This window comes from Elaeis guineensis, chromosome 6 (assembly GCF_000442705.2).
Source record: "Elaeis guineensis isolate ETL-2024a chromosome 6, EG11, whole genome shotgun sequence".
NCBI lineage: Eukaryota > Viridiplantae > Streptophyta > Magnoliopsida > Arecales > Arecaceae > Elaeis > Elaeis guineensis.
Genome location: NC_025998.2, coordinates 9,308,730 through 9,326,305, shown reverse-complemented (window position 1 = coordinate 9,326,305; position 17,576 = coordinate 9,308,730). Strand labels below are relative to the sequence as shown.

General features: G+C 36.8%; 1 protein-coding gene across 4 annotated transcripts; it reads right to left on the bottom strand.

The window, feature by feature from the left end:
* Positions 1-181: 181 nt before the first annotated feature.
* LOC140858440 (uncharacterized) lies at positions 182-6,369 on the bottom strand. Of its 4 annotated transcripts, none has more exons than XM_073259075.1 (5): positions 6,147-6,369; positions 2,797-3,303; positions 1,848-2,009; positions 811-879; positions 182-500 (listed from the first exon to the last, which is right to left on the bottom strand). In XM_073259075.1, the coding sequence occupies exons 1-4, from the start codon at positions 6,291-6,293 to the stop codon at positions 811-813; spliced, it is 885 nt and encodes a 294-aa protein (XP_073115176.1). In that variant the 5' UTR covers positions 6,294-6,369; the 3' UTR covers positions 182-500. The 4 variants fall into 4 exon arrangements, with proteins under 4 accessions (XP_073115176.1, XP_073115178.1, XP_073115175.1 ...); XM_073259077.1 differs by lacking the exon at positions 811-879 and adding an exon at positions 4,741-4,906 and having other exon boundaries at positions 6,147-6,284; XM_073259076.1 differs by lacking the exon at positions 182-500 and adding an exon at positions 610-668.
* Positions 6,370-17,576: the final 11,207 nt, after the last annotated feature.

Here is a 17,576-nt window from a genome sequence, read left to right as displayed (position 1 = left end):
GAAACTCAGAGGACACGATGCACATATAAACATAGCAACTCTTTTGATGATTTGTGACAAGATCTGGATTCCTGCTGGCACGTTTGACGCATCGTAAAGGTGCCGACGATGTTGAAGTCATAATCTCATGCACAGGTATCATGGCATTCCAACACGAGGGACTCATACCTGTCATTCAAGATTGGGATAGTGAATTTAATTTTATTCAAAACTTTTTATAGTTCAGCTCCATGCGCATCAAGCAACAGTTATTACAGCAACGCAGATTTCTCGATGACAGAGGTTTCCTTCAGCAAGCAACATATACAATTTTTGACATCGTCGGGCTCTCCCCCTGATGGCTTGCACAGCTACAGCTACTCTGTGCTATCAGCTTCAACCATTTCCTAGTGCAATATATACATTTACTTGCTTGGCCTTGAAACCTCAAATTCTTCAGTCTTTGCAAACCTTCCACGTACCCTTGGTTGACTATCTGCTAAAGCCTTCCGGCAAGCATACTGAAAATGCAAAATTTATCAACTTACAGGAAAAAAAAATGTAGCTAGAATCAAATTGGATACATGTGATAGTTAGCCATAAAGTAATCAATTAATTGCACTGATCAAACTAACAAATTATTATTGCACTGCAAACCTGTGATGCTTGTTACGATGAAATTAGACCACCTTAAGACATAATTAATAAAGATCAGTCATCAAAATTGGTTAATAATGGTATGATGAAATGGGATTGTAGTCACTATAAAAATTATCTAAGCCAGATGAAGCTTAGTGATGAAGTTACAAAGAGGCAGCAGTAAAAGATCACCTATAGAGGCCCTTTGTTTGCGTCCTTCACTTTTTTGTGGGGCAGTGGGAATTTGGGATTGTGTCCATCCTAGTCAATATAAAAGATGGATTCTAAAAAGTGAATAGTGAAAATGTTCCATGAGTCAAAGCAAAGTATTTGAGGGGTTATGTCATCGACAATTAGCCACATATGAAGAACGAAAAAGTAGTGCAAGTTCTTTTCAACCTGGAGATAATTGCAGTCCTAAAACAAACCTTTAAATGTTGTAACCCTTCTACAAGCTCACATGTCAATAGCATACCATTGTTGGTTGAACTTGGAGGTGCCACCAAAAAGACTGAAGGCTTTTGCCAATTGGCCATTCCAAGGAGTGGGAGTAGAAGAAAGAACATGCGAATTATAAGTGGAATCATGGGTGTCAAGGTGGTTGGGGAAAAGAGAGGATTAGGATGGATGGTGGTTATGTAGAGACTCTTTAGACTGATAGGATTTTATCAAGTTTATATGAGATAAAGTTTAAATGAACAATTTAATTTTTTCCAATATAAGCATATTCAATAGACCCAAAGACATTAACTCCTGCTTTTCAATGTAGGATAGACTCACCAGCAAAGTAACCGGAAATGTTTCCTTTGTTCTTCAAGATAGAATATTAGGAAATCATCTATTGTTCTTTTGTGGTAATTGGTAAAGGTTGGTTGGGTTTGCTCCTAATTGTCTCCACTCTTCAACGGTTCTTTTTCTCTTACATCCTCATTATGAAACATAAAAGACATGAACTCCGCATAGGATATTTAGATATAGCAAACTTACATATGAAATGAATAACTCGCAGATACCATGACAAGTTTGGAACAGTAACTATTTTTTTTCTTCGAGGAAGTAATTATACTCGTAGCTTTGTCATGTTTGTCAAAGGTAACGATATAATAACTTTCATCATTGACTAATTGGATGCAAATATCATAGCTACACGTTGCCAGATGGCATGCTCATCATTTTGATGCTCAGAACTCTAAGAAAAGGGAAAAGTTGAAAAGATGGTAGTTATTTACCTTGATTTTTCTGCCAAAGTTTCTCTCGGACTTCTTCTTCCTGTACCTGGAAAGTTTTTGCTTGCGTTCTTCACTCTTGAGGTCACTGATGGTTAAAAGCGGCTCAAATGAAGAACGAACAGCACTAGCACTTCCAAATTTTGTGTTATTATTGTCAAGATTCTGCCAGAGATACCCAAAATCAATAACCTCCAAAATCCAGTGTAAATTACAGGCATATCTAAACATCAGAGTTTGCTTAACATCATGCCAAATGATACCTAGCTGCATGCAGACAATTATTTCACTGCCATGCAGTCAGGTGTGCTGGAGATTTCCCAGTCATTGCATATCTTGGTAAAAGCAAAATATTTTTGAAAACAAATATTCTTGAGGGCTTGGATGTTTGTGTCTTGAAAGTTTGTCCATGCTCCATAATGCTACAAGCACCTAAGGTGCTGCCTCTAAAATAAGTTTTATATAAATTAAAAATCATTGAATTTTTTTAGAAAAAATTCCGCACCTATGTTTCTATACATAAATTTCCATCATAGTTCATGCATTACTGTGTTAATAAACTTTCTATCGAATCACTAATAAATAACAAGAGCTCTAGGATCAATCGGGAGAAAAAAAGAAAATGGCTGCATTTAGCATTGTGCATACCATTTACCAGGTGCATTTTACTTCCAAACAAAGTTGATGCACATTAGCAAATGCGTTCCATAGGCATCTCTTAAAATAAATGCACATTTTTCTAATAAAAATGCTATTTTGAGTTTGACCTAATGAAAGACAACTGTTTGACAGTGTTATTCTAATAAAATTTATTCCAATGTTTAAGCAGAAAAATCTGCCAATATCTTGTTTTTTAATGTTTCCTACTAAATCAAAGCCAGCATAAACCAGGATATGGAAAAGAAAAAAAAAGAATACAACCAGTTTGAAGAAATGGTTGATTTATTCTGACCTGAATATCTCCCTCACTGTATGCTCTCCTCATTCCGAATACAGCTTCAAAATCCAGCGCTTGAAAATCAAGAAAGTTAGGTCTACTTGTGCTACCGCCGATCCACTCTATTGAGGTTAGATTTCCAGTGCTAACACTTCTCAGCAATTGTCCTTCTGCAATTAATCTAATTTTCTCTGCACTTGAATCTTCTTCTGTCCGCACTGCAGGAATCTTTGCATCTAATACCTCAGAAAATGATTCTTTAATTGCCGATTTCTCTAGAAGCTCCTTCTTGCACTCATAGAAGACATCATTCAGTAGATGATCAGTTTGGACCAACTCCATATTCCCAACCTTAAATGTTTCTGTGATGACATCATCTCCTTCAGATATAATGGACATGGCAGCTATCACGGGATGAAGTGGAAGAAGTGGTTCTTCTATGATGGGTTCTGGAGCTTTGAATAAATCTCCTTCTCCACCTAGGTCATATTCTGATATAATGGAAGTGTCCATCATGTTGCCCTATAGAAGAAAGCCACAGTAAACAAGATTATTTTTTCTATCCTCAGACACTACTAGCTTCTTCACAACATATGTAGTTTTTCTTGTTCTTGTTGGTTGTATTTTTGAGAAGTAAACAAAGAACATCTAAAAAATAGTATATACTTCTTACATCAATAGAGAAGTTTTTATTCTTAACTTGTTTCAACTTCAGGCTGCAATTTTCATCTTGTACATGCACTTTTTAGCAAAAAAAGATAGCTGGTGGTGTTGCAATTTGAAAAGTTCTTGGAGATTGTTAATACAAACAATGAGTCGATAATTTTTCTGTGTCATATGTAGCTGTGCAGTGGAAGTTTAAATTATTCAAGTAACAGATTTAAAAGTTAGGTGGTGAGCGTATTCAAAAAAATAATGATCTGTATGCATTGCTTCTATCATTCATCTGATCTAATGGAGAAGCAAGGAATTTCTATGAGTTAATTTAGCAGTCTTCAGGCGTTTAAAAATAATTGCATAAATTTGACAGCCTAAATTACAAGTCCTTGGTCCAAGGCTTCTGTGATTATTTGATGGGATCAACTTCTTATATGGTTGAGTGAATTTAATTTATTGGAATTATTTGAAGTAAAATGTTGAGGGCTAATAAGGTTGCTCCCACTCCCTTTGTTATCCCTGTTCCACATGACACTTTGGATTTTAAACAGCAGATTGTTTATTATTCTGTACAAGGATTGAAGTTTATTTTTGCATGATAGAAGAATCTCATTTCATGTAGTAGTCTCGAAGTCCCAGTAAATCCCTGTGACTACTCTTGTTACTACACATATTTGATTCACATGGTCCGAATATCTAAGGATTTGGCTATATGGATGAAGCCTCTCCCTTGGTTTTTTTTCCCTAAAAGGTAAAAAAACTTAAGAGTTTGTAATAAAAGCATGTTCTATTAATCATGAAATCAGTACTTATATACCATTTCAGATGGGATTTGGCCAGAAACATGGTAAGAACACCAAACAATCAATAAGACATAGCAGCCTATACAATATAATATGTATACATTAGTGGTAGAAATGGTTGTTATCCCTCTAGCATTGTGAGAGAAATCAGTTTGAACCAGCATGACTTGATGGACCAGTACCAACAAACAGCTTAGAGAATTCATCCACTTTCAAGGCCACCTAATAATGGTCATCCATTCCTGAAACCATGTCTTCACAAAATAGTGTTCTATACAACAAATTTTATAATGAAAGAGTATATAAGGTCTCTCTCTCCTTTTCTCTAACAAAGAACAAAATATATATGGTGTGAATTCTTAACTAAGGATCTTTATAATCTTTCAAATGGATCTCAGTTCAGCCAAACATAACATTTATTGAAAAAGAATATATCATAAAGAAACTTATAGAATACCCTTAATCAAAAGAGAGAGAGAGAGAAAGAGGGAGAGGATGCCTAATTGAATCCTTGGATGGAAATTTCTGGATCCTCAGACATTTTCTTCATCCAACCATTAATCAAGTACCAACTTCTTGCATTGACTAGTACCCTATTGTAGTACAACTTTGGAATCTTCACGCACTGACCGATGTAGAGCTACAGAACAGAATGCAACCTAAACCTACAAGTAGTATAAAACCAAAAATCTAAATGAAAGAAGCACATGAAGAAAAAGAAAAAAATAACAATTATGTTAAAAAAATGGTAACTGTACATGATCATATTATTTTCTTTCTGCACTAACAGAATCAAAATTAATAATCCCAGTTAGTCATATGGTACAAGAAACTCATCATTTCATCAGATTGCATTGTTCTTAGTAATAGTTAAGATATTCTGCTACCAGAAATAAGAGGAATCTCTTATCTCAGCACCCCTTTATATCCAAGACCAAAGTCAAAGGAATTTTCATGGAATAAAGGTATGAACAGATTCTTGATAAGCATATGCAGGTGGACATCATTAGGATAGCAGAGGAACTGTTTTAAAAGTTCGACTTTTTTCCTTATCTTCGATACCAAATCCTGCGAAGAGCAAACAAAATAACCAGTAGAAACAGGTTGATTTATAAGCATGAGGAAATCGATATATCAAGAATTTGCCACTTCGACAAAAATTTCGAGAGGTTCGCCATGATGATCCATTTGCAACATTATGTACCACCATATATGATGCACTTAAGCTACAAGAGTTATTAGGGACGTAAATTCATAATTAAGCAGAATCAACACAAGTTCCTGACTACTTAGTAAAATCAAAATTTTAATGTCAGCCAAAGAAAAAAGAGAGTAGAATTAGATCAACGGCATACAGAAGTGATTCACAATAACCAACTTATAGAACAAATTCCTCATCAATCCAATTGCTCAACGGCTGATTGTTAGATATTGCTTTTAAAATCTATTCTTGAGATAATTTTTCCATTATTAACCGATCCCAGAGGGAGAAGGGTTTCAAAAAAAAAAAAAAAAAAAGCCGGTAGTCCAGGGCCACCTCGGTAAAACCGGCGAAGTCAGTGGGCATTCTGGTCATTTCGCTCAAGTCACCGACCTCTGCCCCATGGCCAAGCCCATGGACTCGTGCCCAGTTCTTCCGTTCTTTTACCAAAACAACCATAAATATCTCTAAAACTCCCTTTTTGCCTAGCTTTTTCTCTTTTACATCTTTTTCCTTTCTCAGAAAAAGAAAGGAAGAAGAAAGCAAGCAAGAAAGAAAGAAGAAGTAGAAGAACTCCCTTTAATCTCAATCGATCAACCCTTTTTAAATTCTTTTCCAATAAGAAAAACACTTAGACATTAAAAAAAAAATTAACAACAAAAATTTAAAAAAAAAAAAAAGATGGGAAGGCGGGAGTAGATTACCATGTAGGGTCCACCATTTGTCAGGCCGGTGTCCAAGGGTGGCAGATGAGAGTAGTGGTGGTGGGTCGGCGGCGGCAGCAGCGGCGGCGCCAGCTCCGGCAGCGATCCCTGCAAGAAAGGATACTGAAGCCCTGCCTCCGCGTACATCTCCTCCTCTTCTCTTCCCGTCCTCTCTCTCTCTCTCTCTCGCGTCTTCTTCCCTTCTAGCTACGCTTACTGAAGCGATGGAAAGAGGAGACCAACAGCAACGGGGAAAGAAGAGATGGCAGCCAAATATATAGGCGAGGAGTGGGGCTGGACGGCAAATCCAAAGCGTTTCCTTCCCTCTCCCTCCGCCCCCACCGTCGGCTGAGATGATTCGATTAATGCCTTGCTTTGCTGATCGGCTGTTTCACCCAGTGCACCAGATAGCTTTTGCTTTTACTTTTATTCTCCACATCGGATGCTTGTGTCATTTGGGGCCCACAAGCTGTGATGTTTCTTGGCCTTGGGCTGCCAAGCTTGGACAAAGTGGAGGTTTTTGGTTGATGCTAACAATAGTTTTCTCTCATTAAAAAATTTTGGATCATGGGCAATTTGGCTTGGCTGATATACTGTACAAAGAAGAATATTCCTTGAGTCCCATTGGATTAAAATATTGTGCTTTATTAGTCATGTCAGATGGTCTGGTAAAAAGAATTGGTTGTGCTGTACTTGGTTCCAGCTAGTAGTGCTAATGTGCCAGTGGTGTTGGATTATTTATGTTATCAATATTTATGTCAGTAGATTGTAGCACTCTACTGGCTGTAGTGGCTATGATGCAGCACTGACACTAAAAAGTAAGGTTGATAATTGCATGCATGCTATGTTGTATTCAAAAAAACATGTGATGGATAATAGGATAAGAAAATCCTACCAACAAGTATGGATTAATGGTGCATGACTTTTTCTCTTTTTTTTTTTTAATCTATTTATTCCACATATCTAATTATCTATTCTTATTTGCTTTCATTTTTCAAAATATTTTTTTTGATAAAATCTAAAATAAATTTATTCATGAAATCAACAAATAAAATATTGAAAAGCTCAATCATATTTTCCACAATTATACAGCAGATGTAAGGATTATAAACGCAAGTATCAGGCCAACTAAAACAAGCTATACAAACCGTGATGCTGTCATATTACTTCATATGGAGCTCCACTTTATTATTTTTGTAGATTTAAATTTCATAATAATATAATAAGTTCAATAATACAATAAAATTTAAAAAAAACTATTGTGAGATTTGAATCTTGGGACTGTCAAATTAAGAGTACCAAGCTGCAAGCCACTTCACTTTTATCTCCAAGGAATAAATATATCAAGTGGTTCTGATTTTACTATTGAACTATTGCTGCTCTTTATCAGATTACCACTTGTTAAATACGTCGTATCACTCTTTTTTCTGTACCTGTCCAAACTTTATTCTCGTATCTTGTACTATGGCAGTTGATTCGCTGGACATAAAAGAGTATGGTCAATAAGAGGAGAAGACAGAAGTGAAGGAAGAAAAAGATAGAGACTGATGTTGATGGTTGAGGCAGTAGCAAAATTTTATATCATACATGGTGCCTAAGAATGTACATCTTTGAGGTGGAGGCAGCGTCACTACGTTATTTTACTCAAATTTGGCCTTAAATACTTCGAGCTATGACACTCTGGCAATAAATAAATCTGTGGTGAAAACATCAGGAGCTGCGTAAGCCTAATGGTTAGGATAAGAAAATCAAGAGAAAATGGAACTAAAGCACTTGGAAAGTTTAAAGTCGGAACAACACTAGAAAGAGGCTTAGAAAATAAAAACAAAGAGGGAGGCATATCTTGTCTTTCATATCGCCTAAATGATTCATATTCCCATGCCAACATGATAGGGTGGGGTCAATCTAATAAAAACAAGACTCAAAGGTGACAACTGCCTTCATATATATGACCTTGGTTTATTTTATTTAATTTGTTTCCATAAATACTAAATGGGGAACCAACTAATTGGTAATTGAATTCAAGTAGCCACACTGCCACACCCACCTCCTCCAGAACTCTAGCTAATGACTACTTAGAAGAATAAATCAACTATGTCACATTTTGTGTAGGGTCCCCATAGGTGGCAGGACTCGAAAGAAATAGAAAGGCAGAACTTTGTTGGGTTGGTAAAAGAAAAGGTGGGAGGGGAGGAGGGAGATGAAGTGGGAATCTAATTGGGCAAGCCACTGGAATAAGAATTGGAAGGCATTAGCTGTTGTGAAATTGATGGCCCGAAAAAGGCGACTTTAAAAGCCCTTATATTAGCTACATATCGAAGCTCTCGAATGCTTTAATTGGAGTGATGCTATGTAACTTAAGTGGCAATCTCTTTTCTGGTCTTAATGCTCTTTTTCTTGATTCCTGATGAAGCATGTAGCATAAAATTGATGTTAAGTGATTCATGACTGATAATGGATCCCAAGTTAGCTCAGTGCAATGGTCTGTGGTTAAACACCACTAGTGCAACTTCTTGTGATGTTGAAATGTCTCATTAAATCTAGAGCTCTCAAATGCATGACATTTGTTTCTGCGCACACAAGCAACCTTTTACTGCATGGTCGCTCTCAAATGATGTGCAAGTTTGTCACCCATTAATATCAATGCATACACGAATATGGAGATTTCACAGATGTAACATCATACTAGGCCTCTAACAATTGGTTATAGAATTCAAATTTTAATAGCATAAAGCTCTTACCACAAATCTGTAGTGAACGACTCATAATATTTTCCCAGTGCTTCCCTTTCTCTTCTTCCTTCTACAAAATATTGATTTGACATTTAACATTGAAATATATAACTCTAAGTATAACTAACCTGATGCGATGTTGCCCTCTATTACGAGCATAAAAGAGACAATCAACTTCAGTAATAAAAAGAGTAATACATGAGCAACATATAATGGATTCGAGTTGTACATTTCTAATGAAAGAATGGATTTCAAAGAACTCCAAATTCTTTCATTCATCTCGAAGTGGTTATTGCTTGATCGAGTGATAAATGTGTAAAAAAGGATCAATTCTTCTTTCGTGTGAAAGATGCAACATCTGTCCACATAGAATCATGTTGGACAGCTTATTGCCAACTACGTTTGTAGATGAAAAAGATTGATGGAAAAGTAACACATTAGCTATGTAATTTTCTTTTTCTTTCTCGGCATGGAATTAGTGTGTTGAGCCAACAGTGCTGCAAAGGTTTACCTCACATGGCCCTCTCTTTCTTTTTTTTGAGCAATATGCGTTTGGGATCCCACTCCCTTGTTTGGCCGGTGCAACCAAGTGGGAACAAAAACCTAACACTTTTCGGCCATTGTTCTGCCGCATTCCTTATCGGCACCTGGCGCAACATGAGTGCACCACGTGGCTCATCCCACCACGAGTTCTGTAGCATTTTGTGAAAACGTGGGTTTCATCGTCGACGAGGGAACCTCATCCTTTGCCTTCCATTAGCAACCGCGTTCCGGACACTTTCCGCTAGTGCTGCTATGTCACTCCGGGAACCTTCGAGAAAAGGTTTAGTTTTTGGCATGGTACGTGACGCAGTCGATCGGCCATCAAATGATAATTTTACTCTTTTGATAGTTTCTGAAAAAATTATGATCCATGATTGATGTATCAATAGATCGAGCTATTTTCATTTTATTCGAATTCAATTTAATTTAATTATTATTAAATTTAAATTAAATTTAAACTCGATTCAATTTAATTATTATTAAATTTAAGTTGAATTTGAATAATTCAAATAATTTTTTAAATCGAATTCGAATAGTAAGATATTCAATACAAAAATTTGTAAATTTATTAAAATTTATATATTTATTTAATAATATTATTTTTATTATAATATATATTATTAGTAGATTAAAATTTGATTTTAAGTTCGAATTCGAGTTCAAATATGATTCGATCGATATTTAAATTGGATCAAATTGGTTTTAAATTTTACTTATTTTTTATCAAATCATATTCAAATTTAAGATATTAAAATTTGATCATTCTCGAGTTGAATTTCGAATTTGAATATTTTGAATTGAATCAAATTTAAATTTTTAATTATTTGATTCGATCCGATACGAATCGATTGAACTCCTTATTTATTTTATAGTCATCTTCTATTAAAAGCATTTTTCACGTACTTAAGACTTGGTTTAGAAATCAGATTGGGAATAAGAAATTTATCCTTATCTTGTCCCCGGGATAAATATCAAACAACTCCAACAGTTCCCGAAGTACCACGAAGCAACGTTATTCCGAATGCTAAAATGACCTTAGGTAACATATTACTAAAAGATAACTTACTCGTTTGGGGTAGTTAGGTCCATCCTTTGTAAAGTCTATGCTGTCTTCGTTCTCATAGCACACATTTCTGTACCTGCTACTGTCTCATGTGCACTTTTTTTTACAAAAAAAAAAAAAAAAAGTTTTTACCAAAAAGAAAAAGACAACCACAAAGAGAATGGCATATTTGTCTTTTAATGTAAGAAATAATTACTGCACCATCAATTGTCTTTCAAAAAAAACTTGGCCTCCGTACTATCCCCTGGTAATTCCACACAAAAATTCCAATGGAAGAGCAGTAGATAACTGTGTGACCGCCTCAGTCACCATCTCTGCCCCCGCCCTCTTTCGCTTTCCAAAGGGAAAGAGGGTCAGCTTTCGTCTTGGGAGCGTTTGGAGGAGAGATGCCGAGGGGAGCTTGGTCCCACGCCAACCAATGATTGAGGTAGCTTTGGGCCGGGGGAAGAGCCTCGCTTCAGTGATAGAGTGAGGCACCAGCTGGGGTGGAGAAGAAGGGACGGCTTTCTCTTCTTCTTTTGGTTACGGTGAGGGGATGATGGCCTTGTCTCGTGCTGACGTTGCCCTGATAAATACCCCAACAGCGGGCCCCGCCGTATCCCATCCCCGCTCGCATCACTCCATTATTAGTGCCTCCTTTCGTCCACCCCCACCCTTCCGCGTTCCCTTGCCCGAGCTCCGTCCGTTCTATCTGGTCCTTTTCTCGTTCTTTTCACTCGTGCCACCTGGTGACCGTAAAAACCACTCAAATTCGAATGCCTCCGATGAAGCACCGTGACAACGACCATCAGAACTGAGGATGTTGTTGGTCTGGAATAATTGGATTATTTTTGAGGATCGAATTCAGTCTACGAGGTTTATCATGAAGAGTCTTATCTCAGATAGTCGAGATTATGAAACGCCCTTCGGATGGTGCAGTTTTGAAGTCCCGGGACATCTGGATTTCCCTCCCTACTTCCACAGCGACCCGGTGTGAGGGCTTTCACTTCCCAATTTCCTCAAAATCAACTTCGACAGGAGTATGTTTGGCAGTAGCAGAGGTCATCCGCAATCTGTGGTTGGATCTAGTGGCAGCTGGTGGAAGCCATATTATTGACGTAACTATTGTAGATGCAGAGCTTAGAGTTGCCCGGACAGGCATCTACTATACGCGGCAACTGCTTCGGATGGATTCGTGGGTGGCTAGGATTCATGCACGCCCACCCTCTTCTTCCTTCTTAGCTTGACAAGTGTACTGCAAGGTGAATGGAACATTGTGGACCACGTTGCCTCGTATATCTAATCTAATATACATATATAAAAATGGAGGTCTCTCGATGGAGGAGCCTCTGTTCGACACGTGGTTTATTAGAGAGAGAAAGAGAAAAACATGTGGATAAAAAAAAGCAACGTCCAGGTGCCAAAGCTTCCCTGTCCTCTCACGCTTTCCTGTTCACCCGCTTCGTAGAGGATTCTCTGTTCACCCGCAGCATCCCGACGAAAGTCGGAGCACGCTGTGTGTGAGTGAGACTCTAGTGTCACGTCCCAAATCCAGCATCTGAGTTGGACACGTGACACGGCCACACAAACCCTAGAGCAGTGTCCTAAGGATCATGTAAGGCCTAATAATTTAACACTTCAAAATTTTAAATAACCAAGTAAATACCAAATCAATCAACTGAGTCACAACTTCAAATCAAATGTAAACTTGTTCAATACAATTATTCAAATGTTCATTGATATCAGAGAATTTAAGCTAACTGAATTACTAAAGGTTTCAGTTCTCATTTGCTCTCGCCCAAACCATCCAAACTAAGCATCCTGCGAGTTTGAAAAAAAAATAAGAAGAAAATATGAGCTTCTCCAGCTCAGTAAGAATCACTGCACATTTACATCAAGCCAGTAGATAAAAGTAATATTTCTAAAATTAATACAATTTGTGAAGACTCATATGTATATAATAACTGAAATATTATCATAAATATGCATTTAATAATATGGATCATCATATATCATCAAGTGAAGTCTTCATTTATTGTTGAATTACATATTATATGTTGCATCTTTTCACATTTTCGATTTGTCAATCTTTTATCCCTTTTTTGGCTTTGGACTAACCCAGACCATACCTCAATCTCTTTCCAATCCAATTATTCGTTCATATAAGCCTTTCAAGGCTGTCCCATGATGAGCTCCTGGCCGGCTGTCCCACGTACGAAAGCCCGTGAGAGGCTGTCCCAGGCATAAGCTCCTGGCGGGCTATCCCAGGCATGAGCTCTGACCGGCTGATCCATATGTCGAGGCTAGTCCAAACCATATCCTTTTCATTTAATTCTTGATTTTATCAAATTATTTTAAATTATAGAATGATGAAATTGATAAGTCATATCCATAAGACTCATACCATCAATCATAAAAATCTTTTCATAACATACTCATATTTAAAAAAAAAAATTCATATAAGCCATATATCAATGTCTCGAGCATAGAAAACTCATCGATTATAAATTCAATATTATAAATTTAACATATAAGACTAACAAATAAATAACATATATATAGTGATAATCATGTACAGAATTCTTACCTCGATCAATGAGAAATCAAATTCACAGCCTTATAGTCTGAAAATCAAAACCCTACTCGTTGTCCCCCTGGTCATTGGACTGTTCTCCTATCAAACAAATTAATTTAACCAAATTAATTTTTTAAAAAAAATTATATATTGAGGTTTATCGAAACTCTTACCTATGTCCCCCTTTTTTTTATTTATTAATTATATATATATATTTATATATATATAATTAATTTTTATTTAGAGAAGAGAGAAGAAATTTCTTCTCCTCTTTTTCATGCTCAAAAACAGGGGACCCGAGCCCTTTCCGAGCGCCTCCCCTTAATCCGGCCACCCTCCCGATAACTCCAACGACGGCGACGCTACCGTCCCGGTGGCAGCCCCACCCCTCCTTGCTGCCAGCGATGGAAGGAGAAAATCAACGCAAACAGGGGTGTCCCTATTTGAGCCCGAACCGGCATCTCGCCGGCTTCCAAGCACACCGATGACTGGAGGATCAATTCGAAAAGAAAGGAGAAGAAGAATACCTTGTTCTGATGTCCAAAGACAGCTCCGACGGCCCTCCTCTCTTCCGATCAACCACCCACGGTGTTTCCTTTGAGAAAATCCCTCAAATTGCTTCAAAATTTTTGTTGTAAGATCCTAAGGGAGGAAGGGGGGTCTTTATAGAGAAGGATTTCTACCCTAGTCGGACTCTTCGAGTCTGATTTCATCGGAATGGGAAGGAAAAAGACTCCGATTAGGAATCTTCCTCCTGTAATTTTTTTAATTTTTAATTTTTTTTTTTTGTTGTTGGGCCGCCAAAAGTTTACAGGCCCAAGTAACTAGGCCGTTACACCCAGTGAAAGCGAGCCGCGACCTAGCGGGAGCGAGCAAGACCCCAACCATTGTCTAAGCTTCCATATTCGATCTCCTACGAACAACTTTCGAATGGTCTCTCGGCTTCGATCTCCGACCGCTCCTGTGAACATCTCTCGAATGCTCTTCCGGTTTCGATCTTCGACGGAAGTCGATGTGAGGAGGGGATGGGGGCGGGGCCGACGGCAAAGGAGCAAGGAAGAGTTTTTCTTGTTGGAGAAGTCCAGCACTTAAACTTACCTATTCGGCCGCTTGGTTTGAGGCCCGCTTAGCCACCAAAGGAGATGGAGATGGAGACGGAGAAGAACAAAGGAGGCCCACCTCCGTGGGCCAGTGAAGGCGGAGGAGGCATGGGAGAAAACCTTGAAGAAGCCACTGGCTGTCGACGAGAAGGGCAGGAAGGGGGAGTCCGTAGAGGAGAAGCCACGGGCCTTGCCCATCGAGGTGGTGGTGGGGTGCGTAGAGGAGAAGCTGCGGGTTCTTGGGTGGGGTTGGAGATGCGTAGAGGAGAAGCCATGGGCCGCGTGGTCGCAGGGGTGGGGGGTGGGGAGGTGCGGAACCACGAAGGGGGACGGGGATGCATAAAGGAGCCATGGCATCGAGTTGGGGGGTGGGGCAGAGAGGCCTCGGATTGTGGGGGAGGAGGAGGAAGATGGAGAAGGCTTGCGCATCGTGCGGGTTAATATAATAGTATATATATATATGGCTCATCACTTGGATGATGTTTTATCATCAGAATTTTGCAACAATGCTTGCATATTTTCATGATATTTTATTTTTTAATTTTGTAACATGTATACATATTAGAATTGTATGAAATTCTTATTTACAAGCAAGCAGCTAAAAAAAAACTCTCAAATTGTTCTCAGTAGTCGCAAGCATGGCTATAACTATGGATTCATTTGGTTTATGAGAAGAACTTTTCTTCCCAGTAAGTAATTTTTCAAGAACTAATTTTCTAAAAAATTACTTTCTGATAATAGAATTTTGGCATGTTTAGTTGATCATGAGAAAGTGACTAATTGCAGAGAAGCTTACGTTTGGTTGAGCATCCATTTTTCTGAAAAAATTATATAAAATACCTATTATACCCTTTGTAGATATAAGACCATACATTTTTATTCTTAAATTTTATATAAATATAAATATTATATTTATATTAATATAAAATATAATAGTAATATATTATAATATAATATTAGATCACGATAATTTATTATATTAACATAATACTAATATATATTAATATTTTAATATAATAAATTTATTAATAAATATTTATTAAATATAATATTATATTAATATAAATATTATATTAATATTAATAAAAATATTATATTAGTGTAAATATTAAAATATCATAAATATTATAATATTAATATTAATATTATATTCATATAAATATTAGAATAATATTAATATCATATCATATCACCATCCAATATTTCATCATAACCATCTATTGATATTTTGCAAAATCCTAACCATAAATCTTAGAAAGATATTTTGGGAAAGAAAAAGTACCACTACTTTTCATCCAATGAAAAGTGCCAAAATATATTTTTTTTCATGAATTTTTATTTTTTATAAAATATGAGAAATGACTTCTTATGAAAAAAAATTTTTCTACTCTCTTTCCTTTTGAAACTTCAACCAAGCAAAAGATTCTCCTCCATTTTTTAGGAGCTACCTCTTCCCCCTTTCGGTCAACGAAATGAGTTACTGTAGCAACTCGGTGGTTGCATCTCTTTGTCTCCTTTTTGTTTGGAGAAAATTTTATTTTAAAATATTTAAAAAATATTTAATTATTTTAAGTTATTCTTTTTTCTATTTTTATAAGGAAAATGGTGGCGCTGCCATGGTTGGTCTATCGTAGCCATTGGTCTTCCCAAGGAGTGAGTCCAGGCCCTCCCAGGGAGCCTGGACTAGCGATCTAGTACATCGGTGGTTGCATTTGAAACCACCGATAATTCTTGAACGATAAATTGACTGGCGATCTAGTACATTCTCTCGCACTAGTTGTCTGTCTCTTTTGCTATGTATATGATCGCAACATCTTTTTACTTGTTAGAACATAATTGGCCCCGGTGGGTATTGGAGAAGGTATAATCTCAAGAATGTGAGCACAAACCTACCACAAGTTGCCGCAGTAGTAAAACCCAAGCGAGGATCAGATTGCAACATCTTTTAGCTTGTTAGAACATAATTGGACCCGGTGGGTATTGGAGAAGGTATAATCTCAAGAATGTGAGCACAAACCTATCACAAGTGTCTGCGGTAGTAAAACCCAGGCGAGGATTGGGTTGCAACATCTTCTAACTTGTTAGACCATAATTGGCCCTGATGGATATTGGAGAAGGTATTATCTCAACAGTCTGAGAACAAACTTATCACAAGTTGCTTTGCAACATCCTTTAACTTGTTAGGCCATAATTGGCCCCGGTGGGTACTGGAGAAGGTATTATCTCAAGAGTGTGTGAGAACAAACCTATCACAAGTTGCTGCAATAGTAAAACCCAAGCGACGGTCTGGTTGCATGGTCCATTGCTCCTGTCCAAATGGACATTAGGTTATATGGGGTCCACCAATGACCTCAATCATGGATTCCACTTTGCTGATGGATCAAGACATGAATATATTTGAGTTATTCTTTGTGCACTGCATGCATTGCACCGTCTAATAACATTGGGACACTTAGTGCATTCAAATGGGATGGGCATTTATTGCTGTCCAACTTTTTTCTTTCTTCAAATTTTCAATAACGAAAATATTCTTTATGACTTCTTGATACCTTATATGACTTTCTGTGAGTAACTGTCTGTGATATATATGACTTTCTGTGAATATATACTGTTTAAAAAGTCATATGACTTCTTGTGAATATATATGACTTCCTATGAACATATATGGTTTCTTGTGAATATATATATATTCACAGAAAGTTATATATGATTTTCTGTGAACATATATGACTTTCTGTGAGTATATATGACTTTCTATAAATATATATGACTTTCTTTGAGTATATATAATTTCCTACAAATATATATGACTTTCTGTAAATATATATAATTTTCTGTGAACATATATGACTACTTCTGTATATATGTTTACAGAAAGTCATATAGAAATCGTATATGTTCACAGAAAGTCATATATACTTGCAGAAAATCATTTATGTTTATAAAAAATCATATATATTCAAAGAAAATCATATATAACTTTCTGTGAACATATATGACTTCCTGTGAATATATATATATATATATATATATATATATATATTCACAGAAAATCACAAAAAGTCATATATATTTACAAAAAGTTATATATATTCATAAGAAGTCATACAAAGCATCAGGAAGTCATAAAGGATATTTTTGTCACTGAAAAATTAAAGAAAGAAAAAAAACTGGATAGCATTAAATGTCCATCCCATCTGAATGAGTTACGTACTCCAATATTATTGGGCGGTATACTAGTATTACACTGCATGTGGTGCACAAAAAATTACTCGAATAGATATAACCCAGCTCGTTTGGCCCAATCAAACTAAAGTGGCCCGGTATCCATCAGTGGCCCTGCCGGGTCCCAAAGTAGCCTTTAACCCTTTCTCCGAACAAATCTACTAAACTAACCATCTTGAAAATATTAATCTATCAAATGGAAAATACGTAAGA